General features: G+C 35.3%; 1 protein-coding gene across 2 annotated transcripts in view; it reads left to right on the top strand.

Moving 5' to 3' along the window:
• MAN1A2 (mannosidase alpha class 1A member 2) overlaps window positions 1–18,376 on the top strand; it is a gene marked incomplete at its 5' end in the record, with an annotated part of 195,812 nt that overhangs the window by 113,268 nt on the left and 64,168 nt on the right. For both annotated transcript variants that reach the window (XM_082688026.1, XM_082688025.1), the window contains 2 exons: window positions 11,760–11,883; window positions 16,565–16,658. In XM_082688026.1, coding sequence (XP_082544152.1) covers window positions 11,760–11,883; window positions 16,565–16,658 — 218 coding nt within the window. The remainder of the gene's footprint in view (window positions 1–11,759; window positions 11,884–16,564; window positions 16,659–18,376) is intronic.

Raw genomic sequence — 18,376 nt, 5'->3', positions numbered from 1 at the left:
TTGATCTTACTGATTAGGTTTATTCCTAGGTATCTTATTATTTTTGGTGCAATTTTAAATGGGATTGATTCCTTAATTTCTCTTTCTGCTGCTTCATTATTAGCATTTAGAAATGCAACAGATTTCACTCACTTTCTACTTTCAGAGGACAAGCCAGGGCTAAATTGTGATATTCAGTGGAATGACACATGGCAGTTACCCAAATATTATGTTATAAAGTAGAAGGCATTAATGTGCATCCAACATGATATGAGGTCATCAGAGAAAAGGAAGTTTCTGTTTATTTAGAAAGATCAGGGAGTTTTCATGGAGTGCCTTGAATTGAATTGCTATTATAAAAGAGTAAGATACTAAGAGGTGATATAGATGGGTAGGTCATTTTGAATGGAGGAAATAGTTTAACCAAAAAGAGATGTGGAGATGAGAAACTGTAGGGGAGAAGATTGAACTTTTAGAGGAAGGGCTGGTGATGAAATATGGGGAACCAGTATATATGAACCTCCAAATGCCTCAGCTAATCCTGTAAGTAAGAAGATTTATGAAAGGGCAGAAGTGCCATTTTGTAAAGAGGCTTAACCTTTAATTGGAAAGCTTGCCTTGGAGTTACGGAGATAAATCTTATTATCAGGAGATTGAAGGAAGATCTTGAGAGTGTATTTGAAATTCTTTGCTCTTCTCTGAAAAAGTAGCAAGACATCCATAGGGCATGAGTAAAGGAGGTTACTTTATTTCTGGGGGGTTAACTTGTGGAACAGATTGGAAGCACTTTCTTGGGAGTTTTTTGCCCTTCTGAAGGCAATAACATTCAAAGGCAATGTTGCTTAACCCCTACATTAGATTGAATTGTCTTGCTGTGTATATCCGTCCCACAGAACCGTGCTTGTTTTGTTCACCACCATATTCTTAACACTGAACATGGTGACTGCTTTCAAATAACACCTATTCCAGACAGAAGTCTCATAAGCAATGGTATGATTCTTACATGGTTGGCAGAAGCACAGTAAATGAAGCTAAACCGAATATGCAGAATAACCAGCATGCAGAAAACCATACATGGAAGACTCCATTAAAAAGAGAGCAGAAGGAACCACCCAGAGATGAAGTTTCCTGGCCAACAGTTTTGGTATCCTCCACATAACCCTCAAACCGCTATGTCACTGAAGGAAGGAAGGAAGTTGTGTTATCACCCAGGGTTCAGTAAAGGGTTTCTAAGAGGAATTGTCTACTGTGATTTTGGATAAATTTTTAGCTTGGATTGCTCTCTCATTATTGAGGAAGGAGTAGGTAGTTAAAAATTAGGACCATTAAAACACAAAGAAAGAATGAATAAGAAAAACAAAAAACAGACTCTTAACTAGAGAAGAAGCTGGTTATCAGAGGAGAGGTGGGTGGGTGGTGGAGAATTAGGTGATGGGGATTAAGACTACACTTATGATGATGGACAACTGAGTAATATGTAGAATTGTTGAATCGCTATATTGTATACCCAAAACAAAGATAACACTGTACACTAACTGTATTGGAATTTTAAAACAAAAGATTGCGTACCTTAAAATTTGCAGATCTCTGTCAAAGAGGCAGAGAAAACAAGCATTTAACAAAACTTTTTACTTCAGGAAATATTTAAATTTAAAGCATATGCTTGCTTCTCTTGAATTTTTCAATCATGTTGAACTTAAAGCTATCATGTTGAATTTCTTCCTCCCTTCCTCATTCGCTTGCTGGACTTTGCCCTCCAGGAATTGGTTTATCAAGGGGAAATGGGAGAAGCATCAGCCACTCATTCAGGGTTTGCTGAGTGTTGACTTGCTCTATAAGGCACAGCTCAGATATTACTTCCTAATCTCATCACCAACACCACCTCCCCCACTCCAAGTAGGGTCTTTCTCTAGGTTTCTGTGGTAGAACTCTTGCTCCTTTTTCTCTCGTTCTATGTACCAATGAAGTAACTATCTGCTTACACATCTGGCTCTACCACCAGAATGGTGGAAATATTTAAATTTTAAATTATTTAGGAAATATTTAAATTTAAAGCATATGCTTGCTTCTCTTGAATTTTTCAATCATGTTGAACTTAAAGTTATTATAAAAATATACCATGAATAAAATTTAAGGGGAATAACAAACTAGAACAATGTTAACAGTACTGGTATTGATAGCATATGCGTGTCATTCTTAATATATAAATAGCTTTTACTGACTTAAAATTATTTGTCAGTAAATTATTTAAAAAGCTACTAAATACACGAATGGGTAATTAAAAAACATAAAAAATCTTCAGCCACTTTAGTAATCAGAAACATTCATATTTGAATAAGACTGTATGTTTTTACCTAGAAAATTGACAGAAAGAGAGTGGTTTTATTTAGGACTGACAAAGTGAAGAAATAAGAACTACACAGAGTTGTTGGAATTGGAAATTTGAGTAACTTGGAAGACAGCTTGGCTGTGGGTTTCAGAAACTTTGAAATATACCTGCCTTTTGACCTTATAATTTTACTTCTAGAAATTTATCTTAATACAAAGTAATTTTAAGTGGGTTTTTTGTTTTTGTTTTTTTTTCTAGTAATTTTAAGTGTTTACAGAACATTAATTGTAAGGATGCTCATAGCAGTGAAGTTTATATTAATGAGTATAGAATGTAATTAAATTCAAAGGAGTGGCATGTTTATAGAGTGAAATGTGACACAGACATTTGAAATGATGTTCTGGAAAGTGAATTTTTGAAGAAAGATAATACTTGTGATCTGTTAGGTGAAAAAGCAGTATATACAAGAATGTGACCCTATTTTTGTTAAACCACTGTATCACTTCTAAGTAGGAATCAGAATTCGCTTTCTTACTGTATCTTTTTTACTTCCTTCTCCTAAGACTACAAAAACAACAGTAAAATAGATTCTTTCTTCCTTTTTCTCTCTCCCTTCCCACTTCCTCCCTCTCTCCCCTTTTTATTCCCTCCACCCTTACTTTCTTGTCTATTTAGCTAGATATTTTAAGAAAAAGAACTGCTTATATTGGGTAAATACACATGTATTGAAGTAGCATATACTCAGCTGTAAAATAAACCTTCAGTTCCAAACCCCTTGTTCTTTAGGGAAGCCATTATTACAAATTAAGATCTTGAGTATCCTTCCAGACATGTTAAGTATTTATAGATGCATTCATACCCTTGCATACATGTATTGTTTTCTTGTCATTTTCACTTATCAGTAGGTCTTGAAAATTACTCCATATCAACTCTTAGGGTTATTTACCTCATTCTTTGTTTGTTTGTTTGTTTGTTTAATTTGACAGAGAGAGAGAGAGAGATCATAAGTAGGCAGAGAAGCAGGTGGGGGCGGGGGATGCAGGCTCCCTGCTGAGCAGAGACCCCCCCAATGCAGGCCTTGATCCCAGGACCCTGAGATCATGACTTGAGAGGAATGCAGAGGCTTAACCTACTGAGCCATCCAGGCTCCCTACTTCATTCTTTTTAAGAACTTTATAATAATGATTATGAAGGCACCATAGTTCATTTAAAATAGATCTGATATTAATGAACTGTTAGATTATTTTCCAATTTTTCCTATTAAAAAATGCTAGAAGAAAGGCCCTGCATATGTTGGGAATCGTGTGTGTGTGTGTGTGTGTGTGTGTGTGTACATATGTGTACATGTATATGTGTTGGTATGTCTTTGGTAGAAATGCTGGGTCAAAGAATTACCTAACATTTTGCAAGTACTGTTTATTATTATTTATCAGGTATAAAATGAAACATTATTTTAATTTTCATTTCACTGGCTTTTGAGTGAAGTTGGGTATATTTTATTCAGTGCAAAGCTTTTTTATATCCTTTCCTGTTTTCCAGTGGATATTAAAAAAATGAATCCTTAAGATCTTTTTGTATATTAGCTGAATCAGTACTTTGTTATGTATGTTGCAAATACTTTTTGCTGTTGCTATTATTTATGGGAGGTTTTCCTTCAAAGATTTATATATTTTCTAGTACAATAATGGTTTAATTTTTCTTTTATACCTTTGATCCATTTGGCATTTATTGTGGTGTAGGAAGAAAGATAAAAATCAAGCTTTATTTTTTTGAGATACTTAGGTAATGCTCTGACATTACCTACTGAGTAACTTTTCAATGCCTACTGAAGTCATAATTTTATGATAAATATAATGAAATGTAAAAAGTATTTCCAAATATATGGGACTATTTTTTAGACTTTCTTCTGTTGTATTAATTAGTATGTTTATTTTAACTCTGCATTGATTTAATTGCTTATAATTTCTTTATTGTGTGGTTGGACTGGTCCCTTTAGTATCCTGCTTCTCAGTTTCAGTTGTTCTTACATACTCATTTTCTTTATAAGAAATTTTGAATTACTGTGTCTAGTTTATTTCTTCATATTTTATAGTTTAGTTGGGTTTGCACTAAATTTAGAAATTAATTTAGGGAACATCTTCACATGAAATCTTCCTTTCCTATAATTTATGTCTTTTCATTTATTTAAATTTTATTCTCTGTCAAGTGAGTGGAGGTATACAGCTTCTTTTATATGGATTCTGAAGTTCATGTAAAAAGTTTTTAAGTTCACTTAAAAATGCTTAACCTTTTACATTTTTATTTGTACTTTTTGGGGGGTGTAAGTACTAGAAGAAAACAGAGAGAATGGTTTTATTTATATCATCTAGGTACCAAAAGATGCCTGACATGAAAAAAAGAGTGGAAGTTGTACATCTTTAATTAAACAAAAGAATTAGTGAAATGTTGAAGACATCACATTAAAATTAAGAGCAAGAAAGTATTTCACATTTTTCTGGAGGTTTTAACAAGTGTAACCAAATAAAAAGAATAAAGTGGATATATGGATTGGAGACAAAATTATAATTAATAACAGATCATATGATTGCTTTCCTGGAAGAAAAAGAAAGTGATCAATTGAATAACCATCTGAATAATAAAGGGAGTTGAATACATTGGCTAGCTAAAAATTAAAACACTTCTTTGAACACTAGGGATATTAGGTTGAAAGTACAGAAAGGTCTTGCCTTATTAGTAAAGAACTGAACTAGCCACAGAGTAAAGTCAAATGTAGATCTGTCCTAGCAAAGCCTGAAAACAGCCTTTGCAAGAGCTAAGCTGTCCACGTGTTATATAACTGTCAAAAGAAAACTGAAAATGCTTTAAATGAAGAAAATAAAATTCAGAGATTCAGGAAAATGTAACCTAAAATCAGGAGGAAAAAAATTATCAGTAGAAACATACACGAATAACCAGTAATGGAGATTGCAGTAAAGGATTTTAAAATAGCTATCATAAAAGTATGCTCGGTATTTAAAGGGAAATATGAACATAATCAGAAGAGAGATTTTATAAAGGAATAAATGGAACTTCTAGTGCTGAGAAATACATGAAATAAAAAATTAACTTGATCAGCTTAACAGCACATTCTTCATTGCAGCAGACAAAATCCATGAGCTTGAAGACATAGCAGTAGAAACCACCCAAACTGAAGCACAAAGAAAAATGAAAGGAACAAAGCCCATGACCCATGGGACGATATTAAATGTTTAGTGTGCGTATAAGGGAATGGTTGGGGGTGGGGAGCAGGAGGAGTGGCAGACAAACTGTTTGTAAAGGGAATGGCCCCAGATTTTCCAAGCTGATGAACAGCTATAATCCCACAGATTTCAGACACTTGAAGAAACCCAAACAAGGTAAAATAAAGAAACATAATAAATGGTTAAAAATCAGTGAAAAAAAATTTTTTTAACACCAGAGGAAAAGACATTACATACAGGGAACAAGGATAGAAGTACCATTTGCTTCTTGTCTGAAGTGGTACAAGCCAGAAGACAATGGAATGCATCTTGAAAGCGCTGAAAGAGAAAAGTCGATCTAGAATTCTCTAATCACTAAAAATATTTTTAAAATCTGTGGGTGAAATTAAGACATTTTTAGACAAACAAAAGCTTAGAGAATTTATTGCTAGCAGGCCTCTATTACCAGAAATGTTATAGGAACTTTTAATGACATTACATAAAGAAATGTAAAGCAGGCAGAAGCATAAATATATGAATATGTATCAAAGGCATACTTGTTTTCTTTGGTCTTAGAGTTTTCGTTAAAAGGTAATTGGCTGTTTAAAGCAAATGTGGTGAGTTTACATTGGAGGTCTGTAATATATGTAGAAGAGAAGTGTGCAGCCACACTAGCACCAAGGTCGGTATGGGGATATGAAAGTATACTGTTGTCATGTTGTTAGTTTACATCTGAAGGGGCGTGTTACTTGAAGGTATACTGCAATATGTTAGTTGTACATACTCTAATCCGTAAAGCGGTCACACAGACAAAAATTAGTGGAAATACTAAAGAATACTCGATCCAAATGAAGGTGGGAAAGAGGACTAAAGAACTAATCAGAAAAAGTAGGTGGTAAAAAAAAATCAAGATACTAGACCTATGTAGTGGACAACCATTTTGGAGAACAGTTTTTACAGTTAAAATAGAGTTATTACAGAATCCAGAAATTATATTTCCAAAGTATTCACATGCCCAAGAGAAATGAAGCCTATGTCTGAACAGAGGTTGTTCATAACAGCCTTATTCATAATAGCCCCAAACTGTAATCAGCCCTGGTGTTTATCTAACCAGGTGCATAACTAATTAGTTGCTGTATTCACACAATGGACCACCACTTTGTAATAAAAAGAACTGAGCTACTGAGATGGCAATATGCATGAATCCCAGGGATAGGGTGCATGAAAGACTCAAATGCAAAGGAGTATATATTGTGTGATTATGTTCACATGAAATTCTAGAACATACAAAACTAGTAATAGAGAAAGTAGATTGAGACTGGTTGGAGGAGAAGTATGATTTGACTGCAAAGGTGCATGAGGACAGGTTTTGGAGATTGGCTTAATTCTTTTATCAGTACATTAATTTCTCAAAACCCTTGAATTGATGCATTTTTGTATTAAATTATACCTCAGTGTGTTTCTTTGTAAAGGAAAATAAACAAGATCCTAGGGTTGGTTGAGGGACTATGTTTTTTTTTTTTTTTTTTTTTAAAAAAAAGCAACATCAACATGGACGGGACTGGAGTAGATTATGCTAATATTTTGATTGGGTATTTTCACAAATGCCATTCTCTTGCTTTCATTCAGAGTACATTCTACATAACATTCCTGGGTTTTTTTCACTCAACTATAATGAGCATACATTGTTAGTTTCAGGTATAATGATTTAGCAGTTCTATACATTTCTTTTTGCTCATCAACCCATCTGCCCACCCACCTCTCCTCTGGCAGCTATCAGTTTGTTTATTTAAGAGTTTTTGTATTTTGTCTTATCTTTTCTTTGTTCACTTGTTTTGTTTCTTAAATTCCACATATGAGTGAAATCATGTGGTGTTTGTTTTTCTCTGACTGACATAACTTCGCTTAGGATAATACATGCTAGCTCCATCTATGTTGTTGCAAATGGCAAGATTTCATTCTTTTTGATGGCTGAGTAACTCCATTGTATGTATATACCACATCTTGTTTATACATTCATCTATCAACGGACACTTGGGTTGCTTCCCTATATTAGCTATTTCAAATAATGCTGCAATAGGCATAGGGGATGCACATATCTTTTTGAATTAATGTTTCTATTTTGGGGGTGAATATCTAGTAGTAGAAATACAGGATCACAGGGTAGCTCTATTTTTAACTTTTTGAGGAACCTTCATACTGTTTCCACAGTGGCTGCACCAGTTTGTATTCTCACCAGTGGTGCACAAGGGTTCCTCTTGCTTCACATCCTTGTCAAAACTTGTTATATCTTGTGTCTTTGGTTTTAGCCATTCTGACAGGTGTGAGGTGATACCTTATTGTGGTTTTGATTTTCATGATGATCAGTGATGCTGAGCATTTTTTCATGTTGTTATTATATTTCCTTTGGAACAGTGTCTCTTCAGGTCCTCTGCTCATTTTTTTAATTGAATTATTTGGAGTTCTTTTTTGGTGTGAAACTTCTATTTTTTTTAAAAAGGTTTTTTTTTTTTTTTTTTTTTTTTTTTTTAAATATGAGAGAGTGAGAGAGAGAACATGAGTTTTGGGGGAGAGGGAGAAGCAGGCTCGGTGCTGAGCAGAGAGCCCTATGGGTCTCAGTCCTAGGACCTCAGGACTATGACCTGGGCAGAAGGCAGACACTTAACTACTGAGCCACCCAGGTGCCTCTCAAACTTCTATTTTTAATTTACTTCAGTATTTCTTCCAATTGAGCTGATGCAAAATCATAGATGGCCTCAATTTTTTCCCACTGAAGTATATATCTAATTAAAAATAGGAGCTCTGTCAAGAGTCTTCCTCTAAGTCAAGATATTCCCATTTAAGAATTAAAATTGTTGGAAGTTTTGTCATTTAGTTTATTTCCCCCTTTGCTTTTTCTGAGATAAACATGTGCTCTGTTTTTAATAACTGCAGTATACTGAAAACTTTATTTCTTGAATTCCTCCATTAGAAATTTTCAAAAGACTTTGAGGAAAATAAAAACAATGTATAGATAACTCATTATAAAAAAAAATACAGTGTAGGACACTTAGGTTGATTGGTCTTGTAAATCACCAGGAGTTTTTCAAACATTTCTAAAATCCACTTGCTGGTGGTCAGTCAAGAGAGATCATGCTTGTATATGTGTACATTTTAATGTCTATACCTTTTATTTTTGATCAGTTAAAAATTACACCATTTGCATGGAATTATGATCTGGTTGTTTTTGTCACCTCATCACCTTTGTATAGTTGGAGCTATTCTGTTCTCATTAGTATTACATCATCTTCTAAGGGATTTTTTTTTATTTTTCAGAGTTGTTGAAATGTAGACAGGTATCAAATTTAACATTTTAGATTGTTTCTGTGAGTTGTGTCTGAAGTACATGAAAAATCTTGTTTAGCATTTAATGTTTTGAAAACTGTTTAAAGGTACTTTGAATGAAACTTTCCTTTGGGACCTTTGGACGGGAAGTTTTTATAGGGAAGGGTAAGCTGTTGGACTTCCTAGGGACTTCGTGTTTATACTTGACCACTCTGTAATCCATTTATCATGCCGATGCCTGGGTAATCTTTCTAAATAGTATGCTTTCTTCCTTAAATATGATGTTACATTTCTTAAAATCCCCCGTGACTTTCCATCACACTTAGAATAAAAATGGTTTAAATTTAGCATGGCCTTACAGAATTCTTGTGTAGTTTTGATTATACCTAGCTCTCTAACCTCATCCTCTATCATTCACTTCCCCTTCCTGCTCTGTAGCCACACCGGCCACCTTCCTTTTCCTCAGGGTCATTTGTTGTTTTCTCTACTGGAAACAGTACTGCATTTGTTGCTTCCTCTACTGGAAATGCTCTTCTTCCAGAGCTATTCATCACTGGCTCCTTCTCTTAATGTAGATTTCAGCGCAAATTGTGTCATTTCAGAAACAATTTCTCTGTTATACATAAAGAGCCTTTCTTTTAACTTCTGTCACTAGTGCTTAATGTTCTATTTCTCTGGTAAATTTTCTTCATAACAATTATCACTATTTCAAATGGTTTTATTTAGTTTAGGAGTAGGAATGTTCTAGGTCAGGTTCACTACTGTATCTCCCAGAGCAAGATAGGCTCTTGATTTTTAATTTTTATTTATTTATTTGACAGAGAGAGAGAGACAGACAGACAGAGAGAGAGAGAGATGACAAGTAGGCAGAGAGGCAGGCAGAGGGAGAGGGGGAAGCAGGCTCCCTGCCGAGCAGAGAGCCTGATGCGGGCCTCAATCCCAGGACCCCAAGACCATGACCTGAGCCAAAGGCAGAGGCTTAACCCACTAAGCCACCCAGATGCCCCTGGGCTCTTAATATTTGGAAATGAATGACTGTATAGTTACTGTATCCATATTTCTTCCTTGATTCTGACTTCTAGCTACAAAAGAATCTGTGTGTGGTATTTGTCTTCCTATCATATTTTCAAAGACAGTGTAAAATTAGCACCAACCAATTAAAGAACTTTAAGCAAGGTAGTAGTGTCTTAACATCTATTTTAATGTTTTCTCAGGACAAATAAATAATAATGGTGTATTGAATTGGCAGTACACAAATAAGAGAAAGATTTCTATTTTTACTTCCTCCTAAAAGTAGAAAAGACCCTGAAGAATGGTTTAGAGCTCTCATAGGAATAACCCATGAACAATGCTACTTGAAAAATTAATCTAGACTTACAGTTCCAACCATGGAATACCTTGTATCAGATCAATCCTCCCACCAAAACCAATCATAGAACCTAGATAAAATGGTTCAGTGGTCTTGGAGAGCAACTAACTCAGATGGGACTTCCTAGGAGAACATTGTGTCCATATAAACATTGGCCTTTTCCCTGAGAGCATGTTCCAAATCCTGATGCAGGCATAAAGGCCAAGGCTGAAGTGGTGGTTATTTGGGTCAGAAGGCACTATGGTCAGATCTTAGAGTTGCCAGAGTGGCTGAGGCATGAGGGACAAAAATCTCAAGGCAGGAGAAAATTGCAGAGGAGAAAAGCCCGGTGGTTTATGTACAAATTTCCCTCAAGTTGTTTACTGTTTCTGCAGTTTAACATGCATAGGGCAAGAGTCAAGGAAAAAAAAATTAACAGCCACATGGTACGGGGGAGGCAGAAGTTAGAGTTTAAGGCTGCAAAGGTGAAGGGCCCTTGGGAACACCTCAGGCTTCCAGCTGAGATCCCAGAGGGAACTCCCTAAAAGTAGCAGGTAAATGGAAGTAGGCTACCCTTAGCAAAGCCTGACACCTGAGTAGTCTGCCTCTACTCATCCTGTGTACTCACCCTGTGTTTCTGAAGAAACTTAACCTTTAGAAAGGATGTAATGCTCAAAGGGTCTATGCTTTTTCACTTATATTGTATAGCTTCCAATAAATTATGAGGCAGGCTGAAAAAGGCAGGAAAATACCCTAGAGATATATCTACACAAAAGAAATGTACATAAAATTATTCACTATGGAAGTTGTTATTAATAGCAGAATATTAGGAAAATGCGAAAGGACCACCAACAGAGGATTGATAATTATGTTGGTTCATAATTTACTTAAATTTTTACACAGGTCCTATCAGCACATGGGGCAGGATAGTTCTTTATTGTGTGACACTGTGCTGATCATTGTTGGACATGTTACATCTTTGGCCCTAGCACAATAAATACTAATTGCACCTTCAAGGTTTGATACAACTTGGAATGCTCTCACACACACATTTTCATATACCCCTGGGGTGGGGCATTCCAGTTGAAAATTATTAATATCATGGAATTCTGTACAACTATAAAAAAGAAAATCATTTATGAACTGATACGGAAAGTCTACTGCAGTGCATCTTAAGAGTAAAAGGCAGGATAACGAGCTGTATGTGTACTTTGCTGTATTCTGTTTAATAAAGGAAAAAATATTTGGATTGCTTATGTGTGCATAAAATTCCTGTAGTAATACATAAGAAACTAATGAAAGTGATTATCTGTGGGGCCTGGTGGGATGAGGAGAGATGAGATTTCTGGGGTAAAATTTATTTACTGTATGTACTTTTCTATTTTGTTTTGATATTTAAAACATTACCTATTCAAAAAATTTTTAAGTGATAAAATAAGCGATTAGCTACAAATAAGCTGTTGTGTTAAGTATAATTAAGAGAATGAAAGTTTATGTATTCATTAAAAATATGTTTGGTCTTTTTCCTATTCTGTCTCCTTTTACCTTGGCTTTCATTCAGTGGAGTAGGGCGAAACTGGGGCTGGGCATCTGCGGGGAGCAGCATTCTTGCTGAATTTGGTACACTGCACATGGAGTTTGTCCACCTCAGCTACTTGACGGGGGACCCAGTTTACTACAAAAAGGTTGGTCTTCTTGCCTTCTTTTCTGTGTTTGTTATAAAAGAGTTCTTTAAGATTTGCCAACAGACTTGATTAATGCTCAGAAAATTTTACCTTTCTAGAAATGTCTTTATCAGGACTTTGGTTCCCCGTTTTTTTTCTTTTTAAATTATCTAAAGAAATGTCCTTTCTATTTAAAATATTTACTGTTGTCTGAGAATCATTAATGGGTTTTCAAAAATTCCATTCTGTTCAGCATTGTGCTGCAGTGTTCCTAGCCTGCATGGTAAGACAAGAAAAACAAAATGAGCAAGAAGTTAAAGAATTGAATTGGATTGAAAAGGAAGAAAGGAAAGAGTAATTATGCATAGATTACATGATTATTTATATAAAATATTAAGATAATCTGTATTAAATTATTAGAAATAAGAACATATATGTAGTTCTGAATAAAAGACCAATGTAGATATGAAACATCAACAGCATTTCTCTGCACCAGCTACAACCAGCAAGAAAGTATCACTTTACAAAAACATCTGGTTGAAACAAGAGTTTATGTTTCCTACAAATAAACTTAACAAAGGATGAATGAAGTTCAAAACAATTAAATGACACTAAAGAGGACCTAAGTAAGCAGAGAGGTATGTTATGTTCATGTAGAGCTAAGGAATATCATAAAAATTTTAGTTTTATCCAGATAGATCTATGGTATCAATTCAATGGCAGTCAAAACTCCAGTGGCTTCTTTTATAAAAATGAAACTTGACAAGAATTTATATAGAAGAGAAAAATTTCAAGGCACTCCTGAAGAAAAACATGTGGAGTGGGTTTGTATTACCCAGTTTCCAACACTCACAGTGAATCATTGTTGCATAAGACAGACAGACTGATGAATGGAATAGACATTCCGTAAGTAGATCTTATGTGCAACCATTATGATAAGGGTAGCATTGTGGATTCTAACAATTCTAAGAGCATTAAAGGCCTATATTTAAAAGACAAATGTAGTACAGTTTAAAATACATATACCCTATGGCCCAGCAGTTCTACTCTTTGATGTGTGCATTTATATTATATACATAGAAGCATTGTTTGTATTAGCATTTTATATAATAAAATTCAATACAGCAGTTAAATAAAGGAATCGTAGTGACATTTATCAGTTAAAATAATATACTGGGTGCCTGGGTGACTCAGTCAGTTGAGCGTCCAACTCTTGATTTCAGCCCACATCATGATCTCAGGAGATTGAGCCCTGAATTGGGCTGTGCACTGGACATGGGAGTCTGCTTAAGGTTCTCTCTCCGTCTCTCTCTCTAGCCCTCCCCTACACATCTCTCTCTCCTTCTTAAACAAAACAAAAAAAATAGGATACAACTTTAAAAAAAAATTCAACACAAGCAGAACTGAATAATATGCTTTGTTTAGGAATTCAGAAGTGACTTCAGTAGAGTTAAGACAATGGTGGACATAAAATTGAGGACTGTGAACATAGCCAAGACAAAGACAGTGATGTGTGAATGTATAAGCAGAGCAGCAAAGGTATTTGTAGTGTTGTATTTCTTAAAGTGGGATGTGAGTAGAATCTATATGTAGTCCTTTCTATGTATGAACTATTTCTTCCGTTGAGAAGAATTTTCAGGTAAAGACAGCAGTGGAGCCTGACCACAGAGTTTTTCCTTCCCTGATGAGATGAACAATAACAACAAAAACAGTAAATAAAAACTTATCAACAGCACTGAAAGGAGGAAAGGCTGTAGTCTCATGTCACTAGTCACTACGAAAAAAAAAAAAAAAAAGAAAGTAAAAAATTTCTGGTATGGTACTTAGGTCAGTTTCTCACTGAATCCTTACTGGGCCCAGAAAGCAAGTCAACAAATTCTTGGTACTCCCCATTAATCTCACAGAGATCAGTGCCGGGGTTTGTTGAGTACACGACTGTTCACAGCTCGGGTCAGCGTGGCGGGGGGGCTTCTTACCTCTATCCTTCTTGAACACTAGTACTCCAGATCTCAAATTGTGTCCAGCGGGGATGGAATACCTCTCTCTCCCCAGATAAACGTAGGAAGGAATTCAGGGACAGTTCAGTACAGCTGTGCCATATCAAATCAAAGTCTCCGTCAGAACCTACCCTGTTCATTGTGAGCAGGATGAAAAGGACACAAACAGTACTGCAACTTGGAGGTAACAAAAGCATGGTGGTAAATAGCATGTAAAAGAAACCCATTTCAAATTATATAAAGTCACCATGAGTAATTTATACAATAATAGCAGTTGAACTCAGTAAAATTAGAGCTCAAAATAAATCATAAAATGATACAAACATATTGTGGAACTGAAGAAAGAAACTGAGACCTTAAACGTTGTGTTTCTGTAATGAATACATAAATGGAAAACAGCAAAAGTAACTATACGTGATTGAGAACCAATTTACTGACATGGAATAAAAGCAAGAGACAGTCATGGTGGAGATAAAGAGTTTGAAAGGGCGATACATTTGCAAAGTGAAGATGATCTAGCACAGTATTTCTCAAGTGAAGGACCTGACACATAGGAATCCCCTGAAAGACAGAAGGAGAAACAGAAGAAATAGAAATAGAAGACTCTATTTTTTTTTTAATAGTATTTCTTTTTTTTTTTTTTTTTTAAGATTTTATTTATTTATTTGACAGAGAGAGATCACAAGTAGGCAGAGAGGCAGGCAGAGAGAGAGAGAGGAGGAAGCAGGCTCCCTGCTGAGCAGAGAGCCCGATGCGGTCCTCGATCCCGGGACCCCGAGATCATGACCTGAGCCGAAGGCAGCGGCTTAACCCACTGAGCCACCCAGGTGCCCCAAGACTCTATTTTTAACAAAATTAAGGGATACTTGGTCTGTCAAATCACAAAATAGCAAGAAGGGTTGGCACAAGCCAGCAAGCCATCAATGGCATAACCCATCAATAGCGAGGTTTGGGAAATAAGAGAGGTTATTTGTGGCCATAGATTTCAAAAATAAAAAGAGAGTATAGTTCTCTGAAATCAGTGATATGTCTTGAGGTACAAAATCATAGTCCTCATGAGCAACACTGCGAGTAGGGTCGTAGGCTGATGATGTTGCTTTTTTGGACCTCACTAAACATGTGGTATGTTGAGAAGCTGGGATAAAAGAATTCTGAGGAAATTTTGGTGAGGGAAGAGAATAAGTGACAGATTTTCTTTTATGAGCAGTGCTGCATGGCTAGTGTCAGTTATCTGGGGAGACACAAGGCATCTTGACTCTCCTTGGGCTTTTATGTCAAAACTCTTGTGTGACTAGCTGGTTCAGGGAAAATAGTAGTGAGTAATTCATCAAAAAAGAACAAGCGTACAATTTATACAAAGATATTATCAGAAAAAAAGAGGGAAGGAACATGATATGTAAGTAATAACAAAAAAAATACCTCTCAGTTAAATCCTGACCAAACATCACCATGAGGGGGAAGATAATAGAGCCCCCCTCTCTGTAAATCAAGTATATGAGCAGAAATACAAGTGCTCAGAGACAGTAAGATGTGCTATCAGTAACAAATTACAAGAAAAAGTTATCACCAAAAATGAAGGCCAAATTGGAAGCAATACAAAGGAGGTGTTGAAAATACAGCGATGGACTTAGAAGACCAAATCAAGACAAGCTAGTAGAGGTATAGACATTAGGAAAGAGATGGATAGAAAGATTCTGAGAAGAAATGATAGATGTGGAAGAGGTACGGAGGATACAACATGTGGATAATTTTTAGAAGACAAAACAGTGCAATTTTTCGTTTTTCTTAGCAGCGTCGGTTCAAACTGACTAACCTTGGTTCATGGAATTACTCAGATTGAGACTGCTGTACATAGAGCTGGTCTCAGCCTTGAAAGAACAGGGGGGACACAGCATCCCTGAGCCCGTTCCTAAAACCGCCTCATTTCAAAGTCCAGCCAAAGGAGAAATGACTGGGACATTGTCCATCAAAGGATGCGTGCTGTGTTCCAGCCCCCAAAATAGTGAAGTAGATTATTTCCCCAAGACATGGATACCAAGTGGGTTATCTTTCAGATGTAAAGAGAACATTCTCAAATAAGAATACCAGGAATAGAATACATTTGTGCCTTTTTTTTGTAAGCACTGACAAAATCCATCCAATCTATAGATGAATGAAGATAAAGTCCTTGGAAAAGTTTCCATCTTTTTAGTATATTTTATGATTTTTTTCCCCTTTCTAGTATTAGGGAGATCTTTTAGGAATCAGAATTTTTGGGATTTTAGGAATTCAGAGATAGCTTTTGTGGAATCAATATTTAGAGTTCAACAATTTAGTTGAAATTAGTCATTCTTTGTTTCCATTTCTATGAAATTATTTCTGTTCTTATATTTAGATAAGTACGTAGTGAATATGTCTGGAATGACGTTTATCACTGATGTTTCTGATGACTATTTCTGGATGGTAAAATGTTGGCATTTAAATTGTTTTTTCCCATGCTTTTTTCTTCATGTTTTTAATTGTTGCTTGATCTTTAATTAATGGTTATTTTTAATCTTATAAAAATAATGAATCAGTTATAAAGTAGAAGCCTTTCCTGACCACACACAGAAAAAAGCAAGGGGGAGATGGTGTAGGTTCTGAGTGAGGAAAACGCACAAAGCTTAGGTTAATATAAAGCCTTGATGACATTTATTTTATTAATTGTATTCTTTATTTGTGTTAAGGTAATGCACATTCGGAAACTACTTCAGAAGATGGATCGTCCAAATGGTCTTTATCCAAATTATTTGAACCCAAGAACAGGTCGCTGGGGTCAGTGTAAGTATTTCTTGTACAGCTGATGCTATGTTAAAAGATTATTCATCTGAAAACTTGCTTGATGTGGTGAAAAGTACATTACACAAAGGGCTAGAATCCCTCCGCATCAAACCCTGTGGTCTGCTAGTGCTGTTACCTTTGACAAATTTCTCATCCTTCTGTAGCTTCAGTTTTTCTACCTGTAAGTGCAAACAGGAATAACCTGTGTCACAAGTGGTATTTTATTTCATGTATGTATAAGTACTTTGTTAAAATATAGTGCAGTCTTTGCGGAGGGTTGCCCCTATTTATAAAGCATATCTTCATGTAAATAAGAGCATGCTTGGGGTAAGTATTATTAAAGGAATCTGAAGAACAAATGAGAATCTTGAATGATTAAAAGGGAGGGCAGTTGCTCTTGGCAAGCTTTGTTCCGTCATTTTAACAGAGGATATCAGGGTCTTTTATTTATCAGGCTCTGTGCTAAGTTTTTGGATGAAAGTGGAGATCGGGAAAGACCATATAGATCTTGGTGGGATTTCAGGGAGCTCACAGGCTAGAAGGGTAAGCAGACACAGTTAAATGTAGTTGGAATAAGATGTGGTAAATGTTGTGGTAGAGGCATGCGCCAGTTGTGATGTGAGATGGACAGAAGTGACTTTCCTCTGTGAGGAGCAAGTGTTTTGTTTGGAGAGAGGGTGATCTTATTAGAGCTTTAGAATTGATCTTTCAAGGAATAGATTTTTAAACAATAACATATTTATTAAGAAATATGGAATGTAAAGAGTTGAAATAAAATAGGGGTTTATGAGTACTATTCTCTCTTAAAAGACAGGAGAACTGGAAGAAATACTAGAAGGTGTAACATGTTTCAGTTATTTTTGAGACTAATAAAAACATAATGAAATAGTAAAAAAGTGGTAAAAATAACAGTCCGTTAATTTGTCAGTGAGAAATTCTGCTGATGTTTGCTACTAAGAGGAGAAAAACATTTGTCATGGAATTAGGGGCTCCTCTCAAGGAAGTTGTCCTTTATTTTGTGAAGGAAAGCAGTTTGGTCAATACAGTCATGTCTTTCATGGACCTGGGAATAGATCTCAGTCTTTGGCTCCTCTTAAATACTTTTTTGAAATTCTTTACTTACAGTCTATTTTTTTCTCTTTATTTTGAGGAAAATATAAGAGCTGTGCCTAGACTGGGTGAAAATGATACTTGGAAAAAAACCAAAGCCCGAGGGCAGCATTTTCTAAAATATAAAAATATACTTTTCTTATTCCAGATAAGGATGACTAATTTGGATGTCTGCTTAGTAGTTTGGGTGAATTTTATTGTATACTTCACCCCCTAAAATTTTATTAAGATTTGGGAATATTCTAACAGGAAAAAGTTATATTTGGTCTTTATGTCATATGCCAGTGAATATACTATGAGGTAAAACTTAAAAAAAAAAAAAAACTTTAAAAGTTTAACTGTAAAAAAAGGTACGAAAATACTTAAAATACTTAAAAAGGAAAGCCCTCTCCATAAGAAAAAGATTATCTGTTTTATATAAACATTTACCTCTTAAATTTCATAACAAAGGCAAATAACTAGCTAAGGAAATACATTTGAATGTATTTGGAAAACAGAGTTTTCATATCCTCTTTCAAGAACTCTTATAAGATCATAAGAAAAAAGATTATCCTCTCAGTAGAGCAATACACTGAGAAAAGTTGGTTCATGGAAAAAAACAGACATAA

The sequence above is a fragment of the Mustela nivalis genome (assembly GCF_964662115.1).
Source record: "Mustela nivalis genome assembly, chromosome: 10".
Classification (NCBI taxonomy): domain Eukaryota; kingdom Metazoa; phylum Chordata; class Mammalia; order Carnivora; family Mustelidae; genus Mustela; species Mustela nivalis.
Note: the sequence above shows the minus strand (reverse complement) of the source record. Positions and strands in the feature narration are given on the sequence as shown.